The sequence below is a fragment of the Octopus sinensis genome, linkage group LG2 (genome assembly GCF_006345805.1).
Source record: "Octopus sinensis linkage group LG2, ASM634580v1, whole genome shotgun sequence".
Taxonomy (NCBI): domain Eukaryota; kingdom Metazoa; phylum Mollusca; class Cephalopoda; order Octopoda; family Octopodidae; genus Octopus; species Octopus sinensis.
This window is the reverse complement of record NC_042998.1, coordinates 186,074,494-186,093,116: the sequence shown is the minus strand read 5'-3', so window position 1 is coordinate 186,093,116 and position 18,623 is coordinate 186,074,494. Positions and strand designations below refer to the sequence as shown.

Genomic DNA, 18,623 nt, shown 5'->3' with positions numbered 1-18,623 from the left:
GACATTGAAAGTAACCTACTTCAGAAAAATAAACACTAGAGTAAAAAAATATATTTTAAATATTTTGGCAGATGGATAAGATGACAGACACATTGAAATTTGTGTAACAATATGAGAAAGAATGCACAGAGTGGACAAATTTGAGAATTTAGGAATTTTAAACAATGTGATTAAGTTAAATAAATTTATATGACAGATGGTAGAAAAAATAGTTTAAATAGATTAGCATTAAAAAAAATTAATATTACAGTTTGTTGAAGTTATATCACAAATGAAGTGGGAAGACACTGTATAATTTATATATTAGGAAACAAATATAAAGGATCTGAAAAATTTGGATTTTGCAGACAAACAGTTCAATTTTAAAAACTGATTCTGTGCTTACATTTGCTGAATTGTTGAACCTACAGTTTGCTATGGATGGAAGCACTCCGTCGGTTACGACGACGAGGGTTCCAGTTGATCCGATCAACAGAACAGCCTGCTTGTGAAATTAACGTGTAAGTGGCTGAGCACTCCACAGACACGTGTACCCTTAACGTAGTTCTCGGGGATATTCAGCGTGACACAGAGAGTGACAGGAAGTAAGAGTGAGAGAAAGTTGTGGTGAAAGAGTACAGCAGGGATCACCACCATCCCTGCCGGAGCCTCGTGGAGCTTTAGGTGTTTTCGCTCAATAAACACTCACAACACCCGGTCTGGGAATCGAAACTGCGATCCTACGACCGTGAGTCCGCTGCCCTAACCACTGGGCCATTGCGCCTCCACATACAGTTTGCTATATATATTTGAACATTTCACTCCTGTAACAGATGACTGTCTCTTCACATTATTATAGCTATGTTGTTATTACAGACAAATCTTAGAATCAACAACAAGTATGTGTTTATGTGCACCTTCCACCAACTATTACAATAGTAGAAACATAAAAAAAAGACTGAGATAAAAAATAAAATGCTTTTGGAGATGGCTACCAGAGACTCGCAGATCATTGGCACATGATTTAGTAGTTCATAGCTTTGGTTTTAAAAATCTGTAAGAGTGATACAATAGACATCAGTGCTATACTGGTGCTCAACTTTACTTCTTCCTTTTTCACTCTGGCCTGTGTTACCTTTAAATGTTATCATCTTTTATGACTGTACAACAAAAGTAGTAAGCCACACATCTCACAGGTGTGTGCTATATAATCCACAATAAGCGCTTTCTGATGGTATACAATTCTGTTACAGCCTTTAACAATTCTGAGCAAAAGACTGGAATTGGTGAATTCTTGCAGACAATTCCCCTTTCTATTGTATTTTATTGAGGAATTTCAAACTATTAAATGGGTAAAATAGTTTATTTCTACACAGGTTTGCCATACTTTGACTGATAGTCATATAGATAAAAGATAAATATTTATTAACACTAAAGTTTCCTTAACCAAAGCAGTCTCCCTTTACTTACATGTACTTTGCATACATAGTACTGAAAACATGAATATATCACATATTTTTGCATGTAAGTACATGAAAATATATGTTCTGCACATAACAAATTGAATAGAGAAATGTATGTTTTCTAATAATTTTTTAACAACTAATCAAATCTCTACATGTTGTTGACTAATTATATTTTGATGTATTTGCAAATATTTTTACTAATATAGTGTAACATTCTTTCCCTGCTTCAACCATTGGAATGATCAGTAACATGAAAGGCATATGAAAGGTATGTATGTATGTATATATGTAAACATACATATATATATATATATATATATATATACATATATATACAATTTAAAATATTTTCATGTCAATTGTTTTATGAATTATATAAAGCTGAGTCAGTGGTTTCATTCCATAGCTTATCAATCAAACAAATAATATAAATATTGTGTAAATAGTAGATCATCTCTTCAATTTCATTCTGTATTTATAGCATTACATACTGAAACAGAAGCAGGAAAACATTATAAACATATCTTTAAAACATTTAAACAGTTCACCTATGAAACTGTACTATGGCCTCTTGCAATTTTCCTTAAAGCAATACAGACTGAACCAAGCCAGATTAAGCTTGTGTAAGGAGAATAATATTTGTTTATATTTAAGTTCATTGCATGCACTGTTAAAAGATATATCCTTGCAATTTCTATAGTGATGGCACAGTAAAATATATATTTGTAACAATTAACATTGAACTTTATATGAGAAACATTAAGTGAAGCTTGACATTTCAATAAAATTATATTTTTGATATTTGTCATGGAGAAACTTGTTTGCTAAACTGGAAATGTTTATTTCTTGTAGTAATTTATATTTCATGCTCACTAGAGCAAAACTGTTTAATCTGCATTAAGCTTTAATGATTTTTCACTTTCTTACCTTTATGAGTTATAAGAACAACCATTCTACACTTAAGTTTATAATTGTTAAATTTAGAAAGGGACCAGGTGTTGTGATTTGCTGTACTTAAGATGCACTAAGCTAAGTCAACTCACTGTCATTCATGCATATATGCTTGTCCTTTACAGGTGCCAGTGCCACATAAAATGCACTCATGCTGGTGCTGCATAAATGCACCCATGCAGGTGACACATAGAAAGCACCCAGCCAAAGAAACCATGCCACAACAGACAACTGGAGTCTGGACAGCTGCCCAGCTCCATGTCAAACCATCCAACCTATGCCTGCATGGAAAATGGACATTAAACAATGATGATGATGAAGTAAATAATATGATTGGGCTTTTTTTTTTCTCCTGCTTTTTTCCAAATTTGCAGTACAGGTAGAAACAAAAGTGAATGGCCTCTTTACATCAACTTCATATTTAAATGGTTTTAACACATAAAAAATAATTATGTATTGCTCACTCCTTGATAGTCGATAATAATTTTACCAAAGCAATAATCAGATTTTTCACATTTAAAAGATGTAAATCGTAAATTTTTGAAATGGGGTTTGTATTTCACCAGCACTAGACATACCTTACTTCTAAATTGACCTGTTGCCCTCAGTTTTATTGCTTCTCACAGTCAACTGTCACAGTAAACAAGATATGTCATGTTTTGTTCCATCTGATTAAATAAATCATATCATCTAAGTGTATCCAAGCATGGCCACATGTAATATGTTGTGTTTAAATCTTAGACAGGAAAGTTTAGAGTAATATTGATTTATCATCATCATCATCATTTAATGTCCGTTGTCCATGCTGGCATGGGATGGATGGTTTGACTGGGCTGGCACGCTGGAAGGTTGAACCAGACTCCAGTTGGATTTGGCATAGTTTTCTATGGCTGGATGCCCTTCCTAATACCAACCACTCTGAAAGTGTAATGGGTGCTTTCACATGCCATTTGTATGACACTGGTATGTGCCACAACTGTAATTTTGCTTGGCTTGCAGTCGTGACAGATACTGGTGTCAGGCAAGTTGGCACCCATGCTGGTGGCATGTAAATGCACCCCAGCATCATGCAAATGGCACCTGTGTCGGTGGCACATCATAGAATGCCTATAGCCCATGTAAGAACTCCCACATGGTGATATAAATAAGGTTTTGTTTTCTATAGGTAAAGGCTTAAGGGTAATGTATGAATTAATATAAGATTCTGTAAGATATTGTAGCAATAACAAATGATAAGAATAGAGTAGGAATTTAGAGTAGGGTCTACATAAAAGGCAAGTTCAGAAGAGAATAATCTTTGTAGTAGTTGTACAAAAGAAAAGAGGACAAAGCACATCAAGAGCATATGTTTGTAAGATGTTGGTGCATAAAAGTTTGCTTATATGCTAGCTGACACATTTCTTTCTTTTTTTTTTTTTTTTTTTTTTTGATTGTCTTAGTAAATTTTTTAGGGGGCAGCTGCACTATTCCAGAATGTATTCATTACCCTATAGCAAGGAACATTCATGCCGTGGAAGGAGATTAGCAAATATTAAAATTTTTCTGACTCTGAAGAATTGCACTTTTAAGGGATGCAGTCTAGAATATTTTTAGAGCATAAAGACTTTAGCTGTGTTAATGATTAGGGAGAAAGAGTTGTAGCTTTGTTTTTTGACATGTATAATAACTAAGTCTTAGTGGTGTTTTAGTCTGGGTTGTTATGCCCTCCTTGCAAAATATTTTCAAGTTATCTCTTCATAGATGTTATATATTAGTATAAGCATATAGATTACATATGGATAATGCTTATGTATATAAGATTAAAGAAGAGTGAAGATTTGTATCATCTTCCTAGGAATGTGTATGGCATGAAATAATGACAAAAATAAGAAAGATTGGTATCAAACACAAGAAAGAATTTAAAGGATGTAATCCTACCAGAATATACATCAGAGTAGACTAAGGATTGTTGACACAATCTGTAACAGAATGGTCTGACAAGAAACTTCTAATCCAGCAAATGAAAACAGAGGGATCTTTATAAGAATATTTCTATGTCAAAAGCTCTAAATATCAACTAAACCTCTATCTAATAGGTTTAGTCAATGTTGAGAGCAACAATTTTACTTTTATTGAAGTTTGCAAGAGTAAGTAACCAATTAGCATGTGTAGCATAAAGTCTCCAGTGACATCAACACTATAGTAACCATGCTGTTGGTCTCACCTCAATCATCTCTGAAATGTTAGTTGTGATCTAATTGGTATGTCTATGCATGTTGGGGCAGAAAGAGAAAAGAAAAGTATTTGGAGAGGATAGGGCAATTTGAATAGGATAGCAGAAATATCATATTGTTTAGCCACTTTTTAAAGGCTCAAAGGAACAATACTTAAAGGCACAGTCACATTTGAATTCTAGCTTATTTTTTTTAACAATTTGTCTCATGATAGCTGTTATTTGAATATTATTCCTGGACAGCTAAAAAATGGTCTACAAAATTAGAACAGATTACAGCAATAAAAAATATATGCATATATTAAAAGAAAATGTTATCAAACCTCTGAATTTTTTGGGTGGATTTGTAATATCTCCAGCATCTGGTTGTACAACACATCTGTCATCCACAAGTCTGAAAGAGAACACAACAAAAGCATTGTTAAAACTTAATGACTTTGACATTGTATAATGTTTTAGTTACACTAGAGACCTAAGTTATTCTTTTACAATTTTACTGGGTTCAACAATTAATTGAACCGTGATCATGCTGAGGTGCCACCTTCAAAATCATATTAATTCCAGTCAATTCTAGTAATTATTTTAGTCTGGTACTTTGTTGTATCAATCTATATTTATTGGATGGTTAAGTTACCATCTTGATACAACACCAAGTTTTGCACTAATTAAACATAAACCCAAACGTAGACACAGACATACATGGATACACACACACACACACACACACACACATGAATACACACACACATGCACACAGAAAAGCACACGCACATATGACAGGCTTCCATACAATATCCATGTACCAAATTCCACTCACTAATATTAGTTAACCCAAGTAGAAGAATTTACCCAAAGTACTACACAGTGGGATCAGATCTCAAACCACATGGTTACAAAGTGAAATTCTAAACCAACAACCATTGCCTACAGTTTGTACACACACACACATACATGCATATATGTGTGTGTGTGTGTGTGTCAAAAAGTGAAAGAAAGTAGCACTCAACACATGCACAGTTGTAAGTACTTAATAACAGGTTGATTCAGCTTCCTATTCATAGGTACAGATGAATGACTACATCTTCAGAGGTATGGAGTCTGAATAGGAGCAATTTGAATACAGCTTCTGAGAACATTTTGAGACTTCTACTCATCAGTTCAGGTCAAGTGAATGGTTTGATAAAATAGCAACATCAGCATCATCATCATTGTTTAACGTCCATTTTCCATGCTTGCATGGGTTGGACGATTTGACTGAGGGCTGGCAAACCAGATGGCTGCACCAGGCTCCAATCTTGATCTGGCAGAGTTTCTACAGCTGAATGCCCTTCCTAACGCCAACCCCTCCAAGAGTGTAGTGGGTGCTTTCATGTGCCACTGGCACGGGGGCCAGTCAGGCAACACTGGCAACGACCTTGCTCGAATCTTTTTACACATGCCACCAGCACAAGTGCCAGTAAGGCGACGTTGGTAACGATCACGCTTGAATGGTGCCTTTTACATGCCACTGGCACTGAAGCCAGTTAGCCACTCTGGCAATGATCACACTCGTATGGTGCTCTTTGCACTCTGCTAGCACGGATACCAGTCATCAAAAACTATCTGTCAGAAGTGGGAATTATAATGTGTGTGTGTGTGAGCAAGCATGCATGTGAGAGAGAGAGAGAGAGAGAGAGATTTTAAGTGGTAGAGGAGACATCTAGTGGCACCAGGAAGCATGAGTAGCTAACCTTTATATTACAGGCATTAAAGAGCTTATGATTTTACAAATACATGCATATATTTCTTATTGGGTCCTCCAACTTACACTAAGGTAAAAAGTTAATTTCTGACATTTGCACGTTAGCAACATAACTGAATGCAAATCATAGATGCGGCTCACTTGCTTTTTAAAGTGCACTTTATCAGTAGTTAAAAAAGAAAATTGCTCATATGTATAAGTGCCTATCTATATATATGCAAGTTCTCGTAATAATGATATAGGTAGTGGAAGAAAGGTATAGTTGATACAATACTTGAAGAGGAAGAGGTTAGTGTGTTACAGGAAAACATAAGAAGGAAGGAAGTTCTTCAGGTTGTTGGACTACAAAATGAAGGCCTTCATATGTGTGATGCAGAGGTTTGTGCAAAGAAACCCAGTAGAAGTAATGAAAAACAGAATTGTTTTTCATTTTCAGAATTTTAACACCAAGAGGTTGCTGCTAAAATGTAATCTTTATGGAAGTGCAATATCCAAACGAGCATGATATTTGTTTAACTATTTAATTACAATTAATTTGTGGAAAGAAATCAATATAGAAAACACCTACAACAATAATAAATTTGAAAAAAAATGGAAGTATACTAACAAGCGTTCAACACAATGAATTTTTGTATCTAAACATATGAAATCAATATGGAATGAATCTATAACAGGTATTAACACTTTATAATAAATGTACAGGTTTTAATAGTTTATAATTGATGTACAACAGCATGTACACAAGCTGAAATATATTATACATGTGAGAATATAGAACAAGTATATCTTCAAACAGTCTGCAACAGATGTATGTTTACAAACATTTTTTTCAAATAAAATGTTTCACAGCTGTCTCTAAGTGAATGGAAGATTCAAACTGTATGATTTTAATCTTTTTTTCATGAGGACTTGTGAGAAAATTTTAAAAACAAACCAGTGTGATTGCTAGAATGAAGAATTTAGAAAATTGCTCTGATGACATACCAGTCATAGTTTAGCATGTCTGAATTTATGGTTCAAACTGATACTTTTTCCTTAAGGAGAAAAGTGTGTTAAGAGAGAATGACTAAAATCTGCAGTGGATTTTCAGGTGTTTTATTCTTTTTAAATAATAATTCAACCATGAAACCTTCAGAATAAATTTTAAGAATATAAAAAAGTCAAGAAATGCAACTATAACCTTAAATACCAATTGCTCTTCATCAAATAGACATGGAAATAATCTACATCCTGTTATATGTTCCCAGAAATTCAAATAATGAAACTAAACCTTAGTTTTCTATATTGTTAGCTTCAGTAATCAATGAGATATTTGATACCTATCTCAATGATCTATTTCTGATATATAAAACACACTCTTGCTAAGCAAACTAGCTGCCTTGTTACACTACAGCTTGCCTGAGCAACATTTAAACAACGTTTATTCTCATCCCCTCTTCCATACTTCATACTTGTAGCCAATGTTTCTTGAATATCTTCAAACCAATGTAAACAAAGAGCTATTCTTCCTTAAATATATATCGAGAAAATTACATTTTAAATACAAGTATGCAATAAACAAAGCATGAAGAAGGGTGCTTTATAGTTTCTATAATCAAGCTATTTATATAATTAACTATTCCCAATAGACCTTTGGCGAGGAAATATCAATCAGATCGTTTTCAAGCTGAGTAAATAGGGTTATTAAAAGCATTGAAGGTGTTTTCATATGTCAATATATCATATGTAAATAGCATGTGCAATATGTTATGTGTAAGTATAGTACTTTCACAGTTGGTTTTAGAGAACACAGAACAATAGAAGTGTAAAGGTAGCATATGTCTAGAAATGGAAGGTGAATGATAATAATTAACTTATTGATTCATTAGCTACCATTACACTATTCTGGTTAGAATGGTATTGTGGTTGTTAAATGGAATTATCATGAGACCATCATCATCATCGTCATTTAACGTCTATTTTCAATGTTGGCATGGTTGGACACTTTTACCAGAAGTGATAAAGCCAGGAGTTGCACCAGGCTCTATTGTCTGTTCTGGCATGGTTTCTATTGCTGGATGCCCTTCCTAGTGCCAACTACTTTACAGAGTGTGTTGGGTGATTTTTATGTGGCACAAGCGTTGATATCAATGTGTAGTGATTAAAATATGAGTGAAACATTGTTAACGATTTGCCAAAGTCCAGTATGATTAAAATATGAGTGAAACATTGTTAACGATTTGCCAAAGTCCAGTATGATTAAAATATGAGTGAAACATTGTTAACAATTTGCCAAAGTCCAGTATAATTTAATTATACAGGTTCTTGCCTTCTTAAGTAATTTAATGTTGAGGATAGTAGTCTATGCAAATATCTAAAATGAGACTGTTGGATGAGAAAGAATACGAACATTTGGATAATAAAAAGCATAGCACAAAATTAACTTATGTTTGATTCAAATCATTTGGGGTATATTTGTAAAATGCTATTTGTAAAAGGAGTGCATAGCTGCAATAGATCAGGAAACACAGCAATAAATACTTTTCAATCAATATCTAATCCCATGAGTGACATCGTATCTAAAAATATGAAACTTGATTCAGCAGGACTAAGTTTACCTAGCTGTCAGACATAGATATCAAGTATTGTAAAATTATCTGCAATAGATTGGCATCTAATCTGCAATGAGATTGATTTTTCAACCCCCAAAATTGATTTTAATCTTTGACCAGAAACCTATCCCGTGTGATTAGGATGGCATATATATTCTCCGATTGTTTTGGAAACTTAAATATTTAATGCTACTGACATGTGGAAGCATCATTATGAGAAATGTGTACGAGAAAAACCATACACAACAATTTCATCTATTATCTGTGACTATGTGTCAAAATATAATCATAATGAGTAAAACTTTTACTAAAAGCAATTACCTCAACATTCACACCATACAACATTCAAATACCATTAAACTCTGTCGTTCAGTTTTATCTGTTAACCTAGAAAAAAATATTCGTCATCACCATCATTTCACATCTACTTTTTTATGCTTGCATGGATCAGATGGAATTTGCTGAACCAGATTTTCTGTAGCTGGATGTTACTTGTATGATAATGCTGCTCAGTTATAACCATTCCATGATATCAGACAAAGGTACACAGTACAAACAAACACACATTCGTGCGCATACACACATAGACACACACATATATAAATATACTACAAGCTTCTTCTAGTTTCCATTTACCAAATCCACTTACAAGACCTTGGTAGGCCAAGGGCTATAGTAGAAGACACTTGCCCAAGATGTCATGGTATGGAACTGAACCAGAGACTTCATGGTTATGTACCAAGCTTTTCAACCACACTTGTAGTTATAGTTATTCCTTTCTTTGTATTAATGGGGGAAAAATAAAACCATTTTCAATATTAAGTAACATCAATTGGTGTTTGGAAATCTTATAGTATATTTTGAAAAATCCTGGAACAACTTGTTGGAAGATCACCTTTGATTTTCTATGTAATACTCTATATAACTTTTTCTTTCTCTCTGGAATCTCTGCATAGATTTGCTGCCCAGTAAATATGTAACCAAACAAATAAGTAATACCAGAAATGAATGTGTTAATTGAATATTAAATTAAAATTTATTCTCCCTCCTTCCATTAAACAATTTTCTTCTTCAATGGACCTGGGCTTGCAAGAAGTGCATCCAACATAGACAATCTATAATAAACCCAAAGTTTTTCTTTTTTTTTTCCCTCCACTTACATTAGACAATAACACTCACACACAAAATAAATATTGTTGTTTTGTAACCTCAATCAATACCACCTTTTCCCCTACCATGAGTGTTGTTGTGTCTATAAAAAGCTTAATTTTACAAGACTAAGTTTACCTAGCTGTCAGATATGAATATCAGATCTTGGGAAACTGTCGGCAATAGATTGGCATTTAATCCACAAAAAGCACTGACATTTCATCCACTTGATGCTTTCAAATCCATGAGATAATCATCGAATTTATAAGTCCAGATGACTCAAGGAAATATTTATCACTTAATTTGGATTATGTAGAGAATTGAAGATGGGCAATGAGAAAATTAGGAGTGGAGGAACAGTTGGTTAGAATAATGATATTGATCTAAGAGAGTGCAAATACACAATCATAAAACTGAAGGACAGGAATAACAATGAGTTTGATGTTGAAGACTAGAGTGAATCAAGGGTTAAATATTAAACCCATTACTACTTGTAGTTGTAATGGAGGTCAAATGGAGGGTTTACCTCAGAAGTGGTTATATGCATGGCAGTCATCATCATCATCATCATCGTTTAACGTCCGCTTTCCATGCTAGCATGGGTTGGATGAATGACTGAGGGCTGGCGAACCAGATGGCTGCACCAGGCTTCAATCTTGATCTGGCAGAGTTTCTAAAGCTGGATGCCCTTCCTAACGCCAACCACTCTGAGAGTGTAGTGGGTGCTTTTATGTGCCACTGGCACGGGGCCAGTCAGGCGGTACTGGCAACGACCTTGCTCGAATCTTTTACACATACCACTGGCACAGGTGCCAGTAAGGCAATGCTGGTAACGATCACGCTCGAATGGTGTCTTTTACATGCCACCAGCACGGAGGCCAGATAGCCGCTCTGGCAACAATCATGCTTGGATGGTGCTCTTAATACCCTACTAGCACGGGGCTCGAGTGCCAGTAAGGCGATGCTGGTAACGATCACACTCGAATGGTGCCTTTTAAGTGCCACTGGCACGGAGCCCGGTTTGCCACTCTGTCAATGATCACACTCATATGGTGGTGGTGGTTAAAAATCTTACTTTGTAACCATGTGATTTTGGATTCACTCTCATTGTGCCTCCTCATGAGAAAATGTATTCTAATATAGAATCAACCAAAGAGGGATGAAGAGACTGTGAAAGACCAAAGCGACAACTGTTCCTGCGCACTGACACAACACCCAAGCTGTTACTTGGGAGGGTGAAGGATAATGAAATTGAGACATACATTGTAGACTTGCAGAAAAATGCCATCCTATATTCTGCAAGAATTGTAAGAAAGATTCTTGAGCCTTGAGATTTGTTGTCACCAAAGCTCAAGGCAACATCCCTGCAAACTATAAAATAGCTTCATCATCATCATCATCGTTTAACGTCCGTTCTCCATGCTAGCATGGGTTGAACGGTTTGACCGGGGATCTGGGAAGCCAGAAGGCTGCACCAGGCTCCGGTCTTATCTGACAAAGTTTCTACAGCTGGATGCCCTTCCTAATGCCAACCACTCCATGAGTGTAGTGGGTGCTTTTACATGCAAATAAAATTGTTTCTAGCATAGGTACAAGGTCTAAAAGTTGGGGAAGGCATTTACTTGACTGGTACTTTATTTTATTCACCCTGAAAAGAGGAGAAGGAAAGTTAAATTTAGTGGGATATGGATTCACAACAGAAGGAGCCAAACCAAATAATGCAACTGTCTTTGTCCAAAGCTTTAATGATTCTGCCAATCCACCATCATCGTAAAAATAATGAAATAATAATCCTTTCTACTAAAGGTACAAGCCTGAAATTTTGGGGGAGGAGACTAGTCAATTACATTGACCCCAGTGTTTCACTGGTACTTAATTTATTGACCCTGAAAGGATGAAAGGCAAAGTCGACCTCAGCAGAATTTGAACTCAGAATGTAGCAATGGACAAAATACAGTTAAGCATTTTATCCAGTGTGCTAACAATTCTTTCAGCTCATCGCCTTAGTAATAATAATAATAATAATAATAATAATAATAATAGTAAATGCCCTGATGCAGTACCAGACGGTGGCTCTCATGGCTTCTGATCTTAACTGATTGGAAGTGCTATGATGTACATTGTTTTGTCTTGGTATAAAAGATGGGCCACAGCAAATATTCTGCTCAATACCACAGATTTGCTTGTCAGTTGTTTGACCTTAACCAGTTGAGCATGGCCCTTGGTGGTTGACGATATGTGCATCTCTGATCACATGCAGACGTAGTGGGGGAGCATCATAGCCATGTGTTGAGAGGGATTCTTTGGGGTTTGAATAATTCACCTCTGGAAACATGGGTGTTTCATTCAACATCCTTAAACAACCCTTATTCAGGGACCTTTTGAGCAGAATGGGTTACTTGACCAGAAAAAAATTCAAACTGGTCCCCACCTGCAAGGTCATGTGCTGTTTATCTTGATATGAGATCACCATGTTGCGCACATATGGTTGTGATGCATGTACCTAGTGTACCCTTATCAGATGGGTAGTCATGATGGGTATACTGGGCTTCGTATATTTTACCCCAGTGTCACTTTGATGGCATGCACTGATCTCTCACTCAATAATAATAATAATAATAATAATAATAATAATAATAGTAATAGACTGAGGGGAGAAAGTAGAAGATGCTGATACTGAAGAATGATTATATCTGTTACTGATTCTTGATTGATTAAAATAACTAATTTTCAGATATTGTCGCACTATCTGCATTAATCTAAAAATTTCTAACTTATCTCAGAGCTAGATAAACTGGGATAATTAAATAAGTTACATAATGTAAGAACTTAGATTTTAATTCTTTAGTAATAGTTTCAGTAAGTACATGATTAAACTGCTTTGCTAAAATGCTCAACTAAATCTATTCAAATATTGTGAATAGAACTGTGTAAGATATCAACATTTTATTGTACAGGGTTAACTCTTTCTTGGATGGCACAGATTCACATTTGTCTTGAATAACTTTGGGAAAGGAATTTATGTTACATGATTCCATTTATTTCTGCCCTCAAAATATAGTGTTCTTGGTCCTAGTCCAGAGGTGAAAAAAAACTCACATTGAGGCTTTTAAGCATGGTCTTTTAGAAGAATGGCTTTTACATTAAGAAAAATAATAACTTGTTATTGAATACATAGCATTATATTTATTCTAATGTTCTAAAATTCTGTAAAATGCCATTAAAAACTCTCTTTATATTTTTATTTCTTCAATATTTATAATTACATTTTTTTAACAATAAATGTAATCTTTTTCTGTATTTAATAAAATTTGCTTCAATGCAGCCAAATTAAATTATATATAATTCTATGTAACCATTAAACATAAAAGGTTCATTGCTACTCTTTTTGTCTCTTACTAGATATGCACAAGGGAAGATTTTGTGTTCAGTACTACAAGTTATTAAAACTCAAGCAGTGAAGACAGCCTCCCAAAGGTATTTACAAGTAAGTAATTGGATTATTGAAAGATACAGCTATGTATTTGCTGTAGACACCATACAGCACAAGAAACAAAACACAAACTGTTGACCAGCAGTCAGGCATCTTATTGGTTCAATCAGCTGTCAAATATTTATGCTGAATGAATATTTAACTATTCCTCAACCTCTGATAACCTCACAAAACTTTGCTAAAACTGTATCACAAAGACTAGGTTTTTTTTTCTATTCAGGACTAGAAAGTACTTCAGCACTGATTTGCTTCTTACTTTCTACAAATCTGTAGTATCAGCTACATCAGAGTACTGCTCAATCATCTAGGATGGCACAATTGCAAGATATACAAACACTCAAGATCACACTCCAAAAGAGGCCATTTAGCTGATTGACACAGATTCACTGAGCAAACAGCCATTATGCTTTCAACATGTTGGTTGTTCTAATTAATGCTACCACAATAGCTTCTGCTCTTCTGATGTAATAAACTCTACCAACTCTTAGCCAACTATACTCAATACACTCACCATTGCTTCACAAGCCAACAACAGAACGTCTATGCAGTCCTTTAATTGGCTAGAAATAGAAGATGAATTTTCTTCAAATTACAGCCCTAACATTTTAAAAATGAAATAACATACTGAATAATACAATCCCAGATACACTAGATACAGTATACTTGAATAAAATCATGGAATGGGCATAGCCTGAATTTTATTTATCATATGGTTGTTTGATTGAAGCTGACATAGAGTACAACAGAACATATCTTCCTCTGGGTGTATCAGTGTGTCCTATCACTTAAATTCTTCCTTCTTAGTACTTCTCAATTCTTCATTCCAAAATTGCAGCTCTGGAACATTCTCCTTTCACATGTTATTGCTCCTACAAACAGCAATTATCAATTAACGTATGTTAGAGTTAAATATTAATGTATATGATTCATAATATATATACAGTCTTTTTATCTCCTCAGTTGAATAATTGGCAAAATTCCGTTTTCTATGTACTTTAGGCATTATATATTTATATATATGAGTGTGGTGTGTGTTCATATAAAATAACAAGAACGGGAAAGCATAAACTTAACACATAATTCATAATTTAATTGTCCTCTACAGCTGTTTATATATCAACTCTATATGTAGATGTGTGTGTGTGTGTGTGTGTGTGTGTGTGTGTGTTACTAAGATTCTTTCACATTAAACTCATCTACTTGGGAGAGAAGGCACAAAGACCATGCCTATTGCATGCCTCACTTCCTTTTCCTTCTCTTCTAACCTAATATACAAACGTCAAAATAAACTGGTAGAGTACACTGTTACAATTATCATAGTACATCAAAATAAACAGTATTTCCATGCTGCAGTGACTTTGTACATTTTTAGTCTTATTTCTTTTACTAGTTTCATTCATTGAACACCAACTTCAAAGTGTTTTAGTCAGTCATATTGACCCAGCACTTACTTCCATCTAGTACTGATTTGATCTATTACTATCAAAAAGCCATGTTACCATTTCTTTGATATAAAATGGTGATACTGGTTCATATTGTAATAAAGTACACAAGCATATACATGTATGCATATGAGTTCACACATGTGTATATACAGGGTGTGGTGAATATATTGTTGTCTAAATTATGCAAAAATGAAAATAACACTGACATCTCCTTTTAACAAATATATTTACCAAAATTACATAAAAATATCTTGAGATACTAAAGAGTAAATTCACTCAATAAAATCACCATTGGCTTCAACCAGGGCCTCTGGACAACTTTGGAATCTCTGGCAACTCTTCTGGATGGTCTCCTTGTTTAAGCTGGTGGATGCTGCTATTATCCTTGCCTTCAGTTCATCTTTGATGTTACAAGGAGTTTTGTTGGTCTCTCACTCAACTGCACCCCACACATAATAATGAAGTGGGTTGCATTCTGGGGAATTAGGTGGCCAGATGTTAGGGGTGATGTGGTTGCAGAAATTGTCTGATAGCCATGACTGGATTCTCCTGCTTGTGTGGCATGGTGCACAGTCCTGTTGCCACACAGGGTTTTCCAGTAGCCACCCTCATGACCCAGGGTGGCACTACTTTCTCCAGGCACTTCATGTAGGCTGCCATGTTGAGTCTGAGACCATGTGGGAAGATGAATGGAGGCATAACTAGTGATTACTCCAAACACTGTGATGTTGACTGGATGTTTGATATTTATCACTCTCTGTACATGTTTTGGGGACATGACAAGCCAATAGTTTTTTTGTATGTTCACCATCTGTTCAAATTGAGGCTTCAGGCATGAATGCCAAGCAGTACAGTATGTCGTTTCCAAATTTCTGGCAAAGTGAATTGTATCATAGTGCTTTTTTTCTCACAGATGGTGACTTACTGATCCTACTATACTGTGTAGTCAATCAAATGAAAAACAAACAATGTGTATGCACGAAATTAAAAATATAGAATGGTGACAATTTATCCATACCACCCTGTACATGCACACACATCACACACATATACATACACGTATGTATATAAACTTTTATATATAAATATATATACACACATGCACACACACACATATACATACACATACTTATATAAACTTACATATAAATATACATACATATACATGCATACATATATATGTCCTCATATATACTTATACATATACACATGCATGTATACATTCATATATATATATATCATCATCATCATCGTTTAATGCCTGTTTTCCATGCTAGCATGGATATATATATATATATATATATATAATATATATATATATACATACATACATACATACACAAATACATATACACATGCACTACATGCATACACACAAACGTCTGTACATGCACAAGTATACATACGTGCATGAATACACACAATACATATGTGTGTGTGTTTGAGCATGAAAAGCAAGAAAATTGAAGTGTATATCTCTCACAGCAAAACTAATTTCGTTCATCAGACCTATCACAAACTAAATTTATTTATCCAGATATTCATAACATGCTAGTCTTGTACAATTACAATTTCTAGACTGTTATCTATTTGAAAAAAAATAGATAGACAAATGTTAGTAAAGTTAAATGTTTTGCCTATAACTAAATGTAAAAGAAAATGAATGTAAAATATTTGCATAATTTCAGATCCAGACAACTTAACTTCATATATGTAAACCTATATAGTAGACATAGAGACATGTCAATTTTACCTCTCTCTGTAGATTGAAAAATGGCTTAATGGATTTTCAACAAAGATTGGGATCTCATCCAAGGTGTACTTGTACTTACTTGTGGCGACATTCACCCTGGGCGGGTAGAGTCGGCTTCTTCTACCATGGAAGAAGTTTCGTGGGAACATGAGGATTTCACAAGCGGTCCCCAACATTCCCGCATATTGTCCGCAGATACAGGGACAGAACGACTGAGGAGCCACCAGGTGCCGAAACAGACACTCCAAGGATTTTGACTAGAGCTCCGTCTGCCGGGTTGTGGCCCTAATACTACTCGGTGTCAGACCACTCTGCCTTTGGTGGCCCTACCAGGAACCGAAGTTCCTGACGGCATAGCTCTGACACTACCCATTGCCAGCGTCCCAACCACAGTGAGAAGGGGATGGATTTTGGGGACATCCAAGGTGTCATGTCATTTGAACAATACCAGAGAAACAGGCAACCAGTCTGTAATATATACGAGGGGATACTCTTTTACTCGTTTCAGTCATTTGACTATGGCCATGCTGGAGCACCCTCTTTTAGTCGAGCAAATCGACCCCAGGATTTATTCTTTGTAAGCTTAGTACTTATTCTATCGGTCTCTTTTGTAGAACCACTACGTTACGGGGATGGAAACACACCAGCATCGGTTGTCAGGCAATGTTGGGGGGACAAACACAGACACACAAACATATACACACACTCATACATATATATATATATACATATATATATTATATATATACATACATATATACGACAGGCTTCCTTCAGTTTCCATTCCGTCTACCAAATCCACTCACAAGGTTTTGGTCGGCCCGAGGCTATAGTAGAAGACCCTTGCTCAAGGTGCCATGCAGTGGGACTGAACCCGAAACCATGTTGCTGGCCTTGTGCCAGTATTTCTTCCAGATTTACATTCAGTGTTCAAATTCCATGAAAGCCAGCTTTGCTTTTCATCCTTAAGGAGTCAATAAAATAAGTACCAGCTGAACACTAGAACTGATGTAATTGACTTCTCACCTCCCTTAAAAATTGCTGGCCTTGTGCCAAAATCTGAAACCATCATTATTATTATCATTACTATTAGTATTTGGGCTCAGGTCCACAAATATGTATGAAGCAGGAATGTGATTTTGGGGGTGGTCATACCATTCTTAATGGTATTCATGGTGTAAGAAACCAGATTCAGTCATAAATCAAAACTTTCTACTTGTTTCTTACTAGTTTTAAAACATCCTTTTCTTGTGACAGCTTGGCTCATTAAAAAATCAATTAAGACATCAGAAACTATTGTTTCTAATTAGTGAAACACAAAGGAAGAAGAAAGTTTTTGAACATTAATGCAAACAAATAAGACTGCAAATTTAAATTCTAATCTGTGATTAAAATAACAAATTAGATTACCATGCTTATCCCTTTAATCCAGTTTCCCAACAATAATCCAATACCAATTCAGGTTGTTGGTTCTGAAACAAGTTTACAATCAAGTTTACTTTGAAACAGAAACTATTTAACTATTTCAGGTATCACATGAATATTTAAGTGTCATTGTGCACTTGTATAACAAACTCAATGTCATTATTACACTGCTTTCAATGCAGTTATAAAAATAACCTTCCTATACTCACAGATACACACAAACATACATGGGATACACTTAAGGCATGTACACACACACACACACACACACACAAAGCTATATTAAGAACTAAAGTGTGCATAGATATATTTACAAACAGTATTTGTGAATATACTGACATCTATAACAATTTATAAAACTTTATATAACATATTTTTATCAAATCATGATTACATGTATGTATACATGAGTGTGGAT

General features: G+C 35.0%; 1 protein-coding gene across 12 annotated transcripts in view; it reads right to left on the bottom strand.

Moving 5' to 3' along the window:
- LOC115222534 (inositol 1,4,5-trisphosphate receptor type 1) overlaps positions 1–18,623 on the bottom strand; it is a 324,840-nt gene that overhangs the window by 277,025 nt on the left and 29,192 nt on the right. For all 12 annotated transcript variants that reach the window (XM_036500553.1, XM_036500548.1, XM_036500552.1 and 9 more), the window contains exon 2: positions 4,932–5,002. In XM_036500553.1, the coding sequence (XP_036356446.1) occupies positions 4,932–5,002 (71 nt within the window). The remainder of the gene's footprint in view (positions 1–4,931; positions 5,003–18,623) is intronic.